The sequence below is a fragment of the Ictalurus furcatus genome, chromosome 28 (genome assembly GCF_023375685.1).
Source record: "Ictalurus furcatus strain D&B chromosome 28, Billie_1.0, whole genome shotgun sequence".
In the NCBI taxonomy this organism is placed as follows: Eukaryota; Metazoa; Chordata; class Actinopteri; order Siluriformes; family Ictaluridae; genus Ictalurus; species Ictalurus furcatus.
Genome location: NC_071282.1, coordinates 18,351,661 through 18,363,785, shown reverse-complemented (window position 1 = coordinate 18,363,785; position 12,125 = coordinate 18,351,661). Strand labels below are relative to the sequence as shown.

The 12,125-nt window shown below is 40.5% G+C and overlaps 1 protein-coding gene across 1 annotated transcript in view; it reads left to right on the top strand.

The window, feature by feature from the left end:
* The window catches only part of brinp1 (bone morphogenetic protein/retinoic acid inducible neural-specific 1), a 115,822-nt gene that overhangs the window by 56,745 nt on the left and 46,952 nt on the right, over nt 1-12,125 (top strand). The window contains exons 3-4 of the mRNA XM_053617699.1: nt 2,657-2,847; nt 9,454-9,623. Coding sequence (XP_053473674.1) covers nt 2,657-2,847; nt 9,454-9,623 — 361 coding nt within the window. The remainder of the gene's footprint in view (nt 1-2,656; nt 2,848-9,453; nt 9,624-12,125) is intronic.

Here is a 12,125-nt window from a genome sequence, read left to right as displayed (position 1 = left end):
TACGAGCTAGCTGTGTTCTCTACAGCCTTTCGGAAATGCTTCTGAGGCTTCAGAGTCTTTTAAAAAAAAATCGGTAATTTTAATAAAATGCCGACGTGCCCCCACAATAAAGATAGCAAGAAATCCACTCTATAAACCTGACTGTTTTTATTATAAACACTGGCGAATCTCTGTAGTCTTCCCATGCCGTTTTGCTTTCAATGATATCCATAATCCATTGCAGAATACCAGTACTCTTAGACATTCCTCATAACTACCCCCACACACTTATCCACCCCCCCACTATCTTTCTCTCTGGTGCAACTTTATGCAGGGGCTTAATACGCCTCATTATCTGCCCTACTTTACCTTGAGATTTGTTGATGCCAAGGCAGACACAGTGCAATTTGCATATATTTGCTCCCACTCCCTTGAAGAGCAGTAATTAGAAAGCGCTTAGATCCATTTCACAAGGCGAGAGCCTGTGAGCTTCACCTGTCACGTGGGCCACGGAGAACCTCAGCTGCACAATTGAATTAGCATCACCTAGTGTTTTCGCAGCGCTCTGGCTAATAGCAGGGAAATCCGACGCAGCCCGAAGGTAAAAAACCTGTTGATCGCAATTCTGCAAGACGTCTGACTAAGGACGTGTCATAGTCAGAAATTATTCCGGCGCTGGCAGCGCGGCGTGGGCCGACCCCTCGCAGGTAGACTTAATTGTACGCCAGTGCTCGGCGCTACCAGCTGTCTGGCGATGTTTTCATTACGACGCCAACCTCAAAGCGCTCGGAAAATTCCCGCCGATTGTTCGACACCTCCAGAAACACTGCGCTATTCACACGTTCCACTGAGCCGCACCAAGCAGTACCCAGAGGAAATAAATAAGGCAGCATGAGTGCCTTGATAAGGGGGGGGGATTATCTTATTCACTTATTCAAGAAAATCTGTTTACAAATGCTTGTCACAGGGGGTAGAATGTTTTAGTTTGAGCGCCAGAAGGTTGCGACGTACTCTAAGATCCTCAGAGAATACTGTTATATTCAGTGATGGCTGGTCAGGGTATGAAAAAAAGCAAGGCGTTATATCATTAGATCTCGTCGACGACGTAAAAAGAAAAGTTTGACGTGGGACAAACTACTGCACACACGTCATACACGTCATACCTCCGCCTAACATGGCAACAGAAAGGTTGTCTCACTCTCGGTCTGCCTCTCTCTCTCTCTCTCTCTCTCTCTGTACATTTCTGGTTTTAATCGTACGCTTATTTGAACCCAAACCACTGTAACATATCGGTTTCCCACTAAGGAATTGATAAAGTGTAGTCTTGTCTTAGCGTAGCACAAAGGACAAGACTTGAATTGAGGATTGACGGGTGTTTATCGATGACATCAAGTGCTGTACCCTTGTTGGCATGATAGATCCTACCTCGAAAAAATAATAAGCCCAACAAATGGAAAACAATACGAGAGAGACCCGTCCTAGATTATTCACCCCCTGGCTTGGAAGACGTGTAAGAAAAATAGCTTCCAAGTTTCCTAATTATCCAATCATGTGAATTCATGAAGCAGAAATTTGAGTTTATTGGTTACTACCCCAAGACACCAAGGCAATTTAATTCAAGGCTGTTGAAGGAAGTAAGCAGGTATGGGTTCGATGCCGAGGTACGTCCTCTGAGGCAAAGCTCGAGTCAAATTACAAACCCTTGAGATCCATCGTCCATGTCCCTAGTTACCCCGTTTCTCCCATCCTAACGATTAGCACATCTCCCGGGGCCGAAGACTCAAGTGGCGGCAGGCGCCGATGCCAGAGATCTCCATGGCGATGACCTCACGGCGCTGATTCGAAGCTTAATGAACCACTTTGGGTCTCTTACTCTCTCTGCGACCCGTTGCTAATGTTTTTCATTTATGCTTAGTTACACTCAGATGAGGTGATTTGCACCGGAATGCACCTCGGATGCAGTTTCGTGTCTTTGTCGAGGGTTTTTCAATTTTGCGCTCCATTACAGGAAGTGCGTTTCTTTGTCTTATAGCGAAGCTCAAATGAAAAAGTAATCTGGCCAGTGTAGGAGATTAGCAAGCCGACAGTCTGCCCATTGGCGGAAATCAACTCAAGTGTGATGTTCGTCTGTATTTACTTAATTAAGATAGTAATCGCAAACAATGATAGCCAGCAGGCGGCTGTTGTTTTGACAAGAACGCATCGTGGGTGTCTTTATTTGGATTGTGATATGCTTCTTCTATTTTTTTATTTTTTTTTTGTACTCAAGGCTAAATATGATTGGCTGCTTCATATTATCTTTCTGCTCTGCTGGTCCTTGTCTTTGTTTGATTATTAATACGGACGCATCTGGATTTTGTCCAAAGTCCCTAAATAACATTAAAAAAACAATAGATTGTTGTGTCTGAAGAAAGTAACAATAATATGTTTTGTGTTTTAATTAACTGGATTAAATAAGAACATACAAAGGATTTTAAAAAAAAATAAAATAAAGAGCAACATCTTTTGGTCCTGAGTTTGCCTTCAATACAATACCTGTACGCCAAAAAGCGATGCATTTTAAAACTCCATTCTCGGTGACGGCCATATTTGGTCCTTGAACTCTTATCATATGCGTTGGTTTTAAGTGTTAGTCGTTTTGTTCTTCATGGTTGCATCGGCCTTCCTTCTCTTGCAGGGAGTTTGCGCGTTGGAAGGTGAGGAACATAGCCATCGAGCGACGGGATTTCATCCGCAATCCCGTGCCCCTCATGCCCGAGTTCCAGAGGAGCATGAGGATTCTGGGACGGCGTCCGTCCACGCAGCACTTCATTGACACCATCATCAAGAAATATGGTACTCACATCCTCATCTCGGCCACGCTTGGAGGTAAGCGGCATGGACGATAACTCCACCGAGGCACACATAGATGCGCTTATTATTATAATTCTGCATTCAGGATTTGGACTTCCGTATGCGACTGCACTAATCTGGTTTTTCTAATGATTATTTTTTTACATGTAGGTTTAGTCAATCCGATTATCTGAAGGGAATTTCAAGCAAAGCATAATTTTACCCAATTATACAGTAGATGTAACAAGCGCTATGAAGTCCTAACAAGACTTTTCCCACGATGCAAGCTGCACTCAGCAGCTAACTAGAAATCCCGAGATGATTATAGGAACAGCAGAGGAAGCTCCAGGGTCTCCGGTTCAGTCCTGAGCTCACTCTTTAGTGTCATCCTTAGGTGTGTGCATGGTGCCTTGTAATGGACTGGACTCCTATCCAGGGTGTATTCCAGCCTTGTTCTCAGTGTTCCTGAGATACGTTCCAGATCCACAGCAACCCTGACCAGGATAAAGAATTTAGTGCAGATGAATAAATGAATGACGAGGAGCTCCAACGAAACCCGAGGGTTGGCGGAGAGCCCGAACCAACATACCGACTAAGAGACAGATGATCTTAATGAAAAATAAATGAATGCATGAACATCTTGAAAACTTAATTCGTGACCACATGGTGCAGTGGTAGATCTTAACGATATTCACAGCCAGAAATTTAGGACGGACAACAATAATAGGACAACAGTATGACGCGTACGAAAGAAAAAGAGAGCTACGTGCTTCTGCGGAAATGTTCGAGGACCCTCGGATGATCCGCGTCTTCAGGCGTTTCCTGAAGGTTGTGAGGGAATATGCTGAGCAAATGAAACCGGGCGATCCATTCCGTCATCAGTAAAAAGTTTTAGATGATATATCACAAGGTTGTGGTATTGCCAACTTGAACAAGATGGAACATAGGATTTGAAGGTCCTCTGGATGGTTAACAATCCTAGCTGTCTAAAGTCTTTCTCCTTGCTTGACACATAACCTTTAAGTTTAGTTAAATACACTGTAGATGCTTTAATACCCTCAACTCTTCAAAGAACTCTTAAGGAACCCTTCATTTAAGAGTATAGGTTCTCGTCAATGCTCGAGCAGCTACAAGAATCCTGAGAAGTGATATATCTGTTGTTACCCTGGTAGTTCAGTGGTATCTAATCTCAGTGGCTAAGAGTCTGGAAAGTGGGTAAAACCCTAAAACCTCAAGTACGTATCTCTACACTGTTGAAAAAAAAAAAAAGCGGTTACTCAAGGATTCTTTGGGTGGTTAATGGTGCTACTGGCAACTGTTATTATTATTTTTTTCCCCTGAAACTCTCAGTTGTAGAGCTGTACGCAGGATTTTAAGAACCTTTAAGGGTTCTAGATAGACAGATTCGACTCCCTTTCCCTTGTAAGTCACCTTGGATGTATACATTTATTGCACTGGATAAGTGGCTAAACCAGATGTGCTTTTTATGCTAATGAGAATGCTTATTAAGAGAAAATATATATATATATATGTTCTTGTATGATGATTTATGAGTACTGAGGACTGAATAAAGTATCTAGGTCATCTGTCTGTCGCGCTCTGACACCTTTTTTTTTTTTTGCACTGCCAGATTCTGTGTCTGTTTAGTGCTCCAAATATCCACATCTGCATCTGTATTCGGATTTAACCCCCAAGTGGACACGGCTTGAAGATCACTCCAGTCGATTGCTTGCACAGTTATTATTATTATTCGAGTAGTTTTTGTTTGAATTATCCCCCGAAATGTAAACAAACGAGCAGCTTAATATAATTCAGCACGACCGTAACTCGCCGGGTTTCTAAAATGCAGCACATTTATAAACGTGCTTTTGTGCTTTGTCCTGCTTCGCATCTGATCGCTTGGTCATGAAAGTAAAAATCTCCTTCTCTTGTGACGTTTTGCCCTGGATCCCGTTTCCTATGCACATCTCCAAAAATGGTCCTGTAAAGCTTTCGAGCAAGATTTCTAAAAAATAAATAAATAAATAAAAATAAAACAATAGTCCACCTTACAACAGGTGACCATGCCGTTGTGAATAATGGATACTATGCTATTCCATACCACCTCTAGTATACCTTTACTTAAACCACAGCCCTGTTTTTACTTTACCCCTCTTTTCCATCTTATCTCTGTGTGCATTATTTCTCTCCTACTCCTTCTTCTTCTTCTTCTTCTTCTTCTTCTATTTGTGTTTTAAGCACATCGCCCAGAAGTCACCTATTTCAGTCTCGCGCTTGTCCATTAAAGTCCGTAACGCTGGCCGATAAAGTGGCGAGATGCGCACAGAGTGGTGGCCTGTAGCTATTACACTAAAAGTGTAGAGAGACAAAGTGGGAGAGAACGACGGAAATGTAGAGAGGTAGCTCTCTTTTATACTGTAGCTTATTTTCCACATAGCTGCTGTCTGAAAGCCTCTACACTTCGCTCGTATCCGTCTGCACTCAACACCTATGCATACACTCAGGCTATTATTAAAGGGATGGACGTTAATGCTCATGTGAATATGCTTGAAAAGACATATTGTGGCAACCACGATCCTCGATTATTTGCAGTAAAAAGCCGTCTATTTTGCATGCGGCGGATTTTTAAACCCAGTCCGTACAGACATAGAAACGACAGAATTGTCACTCATTTTCTCAAGTGAAAATACATACAATGCAGGCGAATTGATCTGAAATATCTCGTTATAAGATGGTGACGAACACGTGTATGATTACTATGACTATTTTGAAATGTTTTCTCTAGTCTTGAGCTTCGATTTTCTTGCTCTTGCTTAAAATGAGCAAAATTATGCCCCGAAAAAACCCCCCCAAATCTTTTTATATTTTAAGAAGTAAGCTTAAAATCTCCTATCTGTTATAGTATAACAGTCTCATAAAGAGAAACATTAGAACATATTCATGGTATTTACACTCACTAGGATATCATTTTCCCCCAGTGAGCTTGTTTTGAATCCCGTGGTTGTGATGTCACAACCCTGAATACATTTGCATATTTAACCCTGCAGTAGAGCCATTGGCTTGGAAGACGTAAGGAAAACTGGTTATACAGTACGTAGCCTTCTGGAGGATAATGACGTACTGGAACTTATTTTCCCACAAAACCCTGAGGAAAATCAACAGCCATTCCAAGCCAAAGTGTTTGTTTATCACGGACTGAGTTTTTCATGACGCACTGTACAAAAAGTTCTCGCTCAGCGATGGGTCAGTTCCGATGCCGTTGGACCAGGCAGCAAACGTTCAGCCTACAAGTCGTCCACTTCAGTCTAAAGTCTTGGATATTGCAATAGCTAACAATTCGAGAGATTGATATCCTTCCTACTTTTGTAGCGTGATTGCCGAGGGACTCGTTTCACGGTATCGTTCATACGTTAAGCAGATGTCACGACTTATTGCGCTTGTTTGAAATGTAATGAGGTCAGCCAAGCAGTTTTACAGGAATCTGAATATAAACTTTCCATTAAAATTTCAAACTCATGAATACTTGTATACGTTTATCCCTAATGAGCAAGCCAGAGGTGACAGTGGCATGGAAAAACTCCTGAGAAACCGCAATGTTTACCTCAAGCGGAGTATTAATATTAAAATATTACAAGAATTAGTACAGGGATTCGATTTGAATCATTTTTAATTAAATAGAAGAATGAAAATATTTGAAAAATGTACACTAGAGTGTTCTCTTTATAGCAGAAGGATAATGCGCTCTGACACGCTGCAAAAATGGGTCAGGAACGGTTTGAGGAACATGACAAAGAGTTCAAGGTGTCGACTCGGACTCCAGATTCCCCAGATCTCAATCCGATCGAGCGTCTGTTGGATGTTATGGACAAACAAGTGGAGGCTCCACCTCGCGACTTACAGGACTTAAAGGATCTGCTGCTAACGTCTTGGTGCCAGATCCCACAGCACACCTTCAGAGTACATGCCTCGATGAGTCAGAGCTGTTTTGGTGGCACAAGGGGAGGGGGACCTACACGATATTAATCAGTTGGTTTTAACGTTAAGGCCGATCAGTATAGTTTCCTTATCTTTACATTTGAGCTGCATTTCACATTTGTAGAAATTGCTATACACGCAATAAATTGTTCCTAACCTCCAGAGCAGCCATGTTTACTGATATTACTGATGCTGCGTGTTGCGGTACGGCCCCATCTTGCTATTTATCATGTTGCTCTGCGTGTGTATGTTATGACACACGTCAGACGCACAAAGCGGATCTCTAGCAACGAGCTAGCATAAGGCTAGACTGCACTTGCCGCTAATACTCTACACTGACCTCTAATGACCAGCTAATGGTTTTTTAATGAGCTGTAATTGGGGGTCTGCGTCTCTGCCCGCTTTCCCTGCCTCCAGGTTTAACACAGAGCATCACGTCGGTGATGTTAATCCGCCATCACAGACTTTTTCAGAAACCCTTCTACATCCTTTCTTTCATCTTCACACACACACACACACACACACACACACACACACACACACGCACACACACACACACACATGCACACACCACCATTTGGCCATAAAATAGAATAGGAAATCAATATGAGCTGTATCTGCTTTCTAGCCCACAGGACTGTGATAAATCCTAAACAGGTGTAAGGCTGAGATTGAGACGGTGTGTACTATCAGACTGCGGGCCATAACGCTGCCCGGGTTCGATTTCGTTCCTGCTGCTGCACCGATTTGGTTAAAATGGCCGAAGATCAAGATCACGATGACTTCACTGGCCGACTGCAATTTAATTCTCACTCGTTTTGGATACCTGCTTACAAAAACGTGAAGAGAAATACGAGCGCTAACAACAACAACACAACAACAAAATACGCTGGAAACATTACAGTGCATTACTTGAGATATTTTTCACCTAATACGTCTGACTTCCACGCACGACACCTGCAACTATTATCTCATTACCTGCACCTTTTTACCACATTTTCTCCAATTATCCCATCCCATCGCGGCTGTACAGACCGTGAGGAACGCTCTGTCCCTCTTCCACGTACATTTGCACTAGCATGTAAAGCTCTAACTAACTTGCTAGCTAGCTAGCTAACTAACTAACAAACAACACAATATTTGATACACACCATGACATGGATTTCGACCAACCAATGGCAGCACGCTAAAGGTAGCCGTAACATATCAGAATATCAATATAAAATAAAAACATAATTGACTGCTTTGTCCTCGTTGTAGCGATAAGAAGCACAGATACTGTTGATAGCTAGCACTCATTATCTCTTCTGCTTGTTTTCATGACCAGCATTATTATTGTACTATCTCGGGAGGAAAATTCTGTAACTAAAAACCAAACCAATCCAAGTAGCCCACAGTAGCACATTACTCTGAGCTCTCGAGTCCTACTTGAACTAGGAGCAAACATCCGAGCGTAATGAGCAAGCGAGTCATTAATTTGAGCCTCTTGTTTGACCTGGAGGACTTTTTTTTTTTTTTTTTTTTCTCTTGATGAACATGACCACCACAAGGCTTCTATGATTAAAAAGGAACCTACTGTAGCGTTCCACCCTGAGGTACTTAAAACAGGAGAATATTACACATGCAGGTTAATAGGAAGTTGTTAAGTGTGCCTACTCTACACAAGGGTTAAGTGTGTGTGTGTGTGTGAATATGTGTGTGTGTGTGTGTGTGTGTGTGTGTAAAAAGCCGAGGCATCTTGGAAAGAATATGATTGTGGCACGAGAGTTAAGTGACCAATCAGTGCAGAGTGCCTCAGGCTAAACGGCCAATCAGGGTCCAGGGGTGCTGAGTGCATGCAACATGATTTGGAATGCTTTTCAGATATGCCACTATGACCTTTTGATACAGAAAAAAAGACAGACAGAGAGAGAGAGAGAGAGAGAGAGAGAGATGGAGTGAGAATATTTACTTGATCAACACAGCAGTGTTTGTTGTGAACCTGAATTCGCCAAGCTCTGGTTTACTGTTGACACGTCGACACAGTCACTTAGAAAAATGTCAGCCGGAGTCGCAAAATCAATCCCGGTTCCATTTTTCCACCCCCTTCTAACCCCTCGGCCCCTTTTATTCCTCCCCGTCATGCCGAGGGGAAAGAGTCCGAGTTCAAGGGTGTGACATGATTTGACACGAGGAGCATCTTCAGCGTGGCAGGTGACAAGCACACGGTGCGTGCTTGTCAGGCCTTAACGTAAAGACATGCTGAGATGTCGAGTATTGTGACTGGCGTCCCTTAGTGTTATGACATCGTGACGTGAGGAAGCGTTCTTTTCAGCTTGTACTGCTTAGAATAAAACACCGATTACGTTATGTAGCTTTACGTAGCACATTCACAAGCAAGCGAGCTAACGGTAAAGCTTATTGTTGTGGAATTCAATCCAGTGTTTCTTGCAAAATGTCAAGGCAAAAAAGTAAAAAAAAAAAAAAAAAAAAAAAAAAAGAGTTTGGGATTTAACCCTTAGGCCAGGGTTTGAAAAATAATGCTTTCACAAACAATAAAATGTCACAAAAAAAAGTTGTAGGACAAAAAGGAGCAAAAATACCACTCTTTCAGCATGGTATACTTTTTTTTTTTTTAATCAATTTGAATATTTTTTTAAATGTTATATCCGTGTGTGCGCCCTACAGGTGAGGAGGCTCTCACCATGTACATGGCGAAGAGCAAGCTGGACCGGAAGATGGTGAACGCCACACAGGGGGTGGAGGCGCTGCACCAGCTCGCCTCGTCTTACTTCATCGACCGAGACGGCACCATGCGCAAACTCCACGAGATCCAGATCTCCACCAATGCCATCAAGGTATACAAATATATGCTAAACATCTATCAAGAGGTCTTGTTTATCAGATAAAAAAAACAAACAAACAAAAAAACACTATTATTCTTCTCTAAGTTATAACAGTAGTACTCTGTTATAATCTTAGCTAATCTTATCTAACTAGCCGCGATCTTTTCCTGATATGCTTTTCATAATTAGCCAAGGAAACGCCATGCAGTTCTATTACATGGCTAAACTTACAGCTGCTATTTTTTCAACAAAGGGAAGGTTTTCACAACTGTCACGAGAAGTAAGGAAATTGTGCGTGAACAGGATATTTACATGGATTATTTTCTCAGATATATTCGTTTAAGTGCAAAATTCTCTCAGAAATCCTGTCAGGTTCACTCCTGTTAGCTAGGTTTAGAAGTGCTGATCATAAATATTTATGAATACGATCGCAAATCCTCTCAGAAATCCTGCCACGCTAGCTCATATTAGCGAGATAACTAGCTGCTCAAATGATAAACATTTACGGATATGATCCCAGATCCTCTCAGAAATCCTGTCAGGTCTGCTAATTTCAACTAGCTAGCTAGCTTTAGCAGTTACAGTTAGTTTAGCATACACACATATACAGTATGAGTATGATCCCAAATCCTCTCAGAAATGCTGTCAGGTTAGCTCGTATTAGCCAGGTAGCTAATGTCAGCAGTTCAGATTATAAACATTTGTGAACATGAATCAAAATCCTCTCAGAAATCCTGTCAGGTTAGCTCGTATTAGCCAGGTAGCTAATGTCAGCAGTTCAGATTATAAACATTTGTGAACATGAATCAAAATCCTCTCAGAAATCCTGTCAGGTTAGCTCGTATTAGCCGGGTAGCTAATGTCAGCTTCGCTCATATATCGAATTTAAAGAACAAAATTCTTTATTATAATATTTTGAGATAGTTTTGATTTCCATGAGCCGTAAGCCATAATCATCAAGATAAAAAATATATATATATAAGCTTGAAATATTTCACTTTATGTGTAATGAATCTAGACTATATGAAAGTTCCACTTTTTGAATTAAATTATGGGGAAAAAAGATGAACTTTTCCACGATATAATTATTTTTTTTTCCAGATGCACCTGTACTTATTATCTATATATCGATCATTTGGCTTTCAATTTTTTATCAGCAAAATACATATTTAAAGCTATAAGAGTACCTTAGCATCAAATTTTTTTAGTGAATAAATATTTAATATGAATATTTATATTATTCATGAAACCATATTTTGGCCAGATTTCACAATGAAATTCACCCAAGAAAACATTCTAGATGACTTTTACCGGATTTAAATTATTTTCCCGTCGGTTTGAGGGTAGAAATGTAAAACGAACGAACTAATAATAAAACTAAAATAGAATGAAGGATGTGTTTATGAATAATCACTACCGACACAGGAAAATACGAAGTTTTAGATCAATTATAAAACGTAAAACGCATCTTAGTGGTTTTTTCTTTCTTCCCTTTCTGGAAATAAGCACGTCCCTCCTTCTTCCTGTCGTCTGTTTATCTGCCTGTCTGCGCAGTTTTTAGTGTTTAATAGCGACGGAGGCAGGAGCAGGAAGTGAAGCACGACTGAACAAAGTGAAATCGACAATAGCTGCTGATTCAGGAGAACAGGAAGTAGAGACAGCACACGCAGCGAGCGGAAGCTTCACTCAACCCTCACGTGCTGCTCGGGTCAAAATGACCTATTTCTTTCTTTCTATTTTTTTTTTTTAAAACTAAAAATAGAACAGGACTGAAATCATTTTTTTTAACACCCCACATAAACCTTTGTTCTTGGCCTGATTTCTCTAATAGCCATCAACCATCAGCGTCAGTTTAAAAAGAAATCCTAGTTATATTACAGACGTGGTGCTCAGGGCACGGCCGTGAAAGGAACAAGGTGGAAAAAAAAAGACTTTGATTAAAAAAAAAATAACAACAACGTATACATAGTATCGCCGTGAAATCCTCAGTATTGCTTATATCGAAGGTCAGAGCGATGAAGAGAATGTAGACCGGGTTTAAATTATAACCTCGTCTGCACGCTTATCCTACATGAATTTAGACTGCTTCATGTAACGCCAATAAAGTTAAAAAAAAAAATCGTAAAATCGTAAAATAATAAAACAGTAGAAGGTGGTTATATGTACATCAGGTTTGCACGATTAAAACCCTGATCAAAATCCATGCTTTATTGTTATTATTATTATTATTATTATTATTATTATTATTATTATTATTATTAACTTCTGTAATGCTAACCCTGATCAAAATCCATGCTTTATTATTATTATTATTATTATTATTATTATTAACTTTAATGCTAACCCTGATCAAAATGCATGCTTTATTATTATTATTATTATTATTAATAACTTATTTAATGCTAACCCTGATCAAAATGCATGCTTTCTTCTTCTTCTTCTTCTTCTTTTTCTTATTATTATTAATAACTTCTTTAATGCTAACCCTGATCAAAATGCATGCTTTCTTCTTCT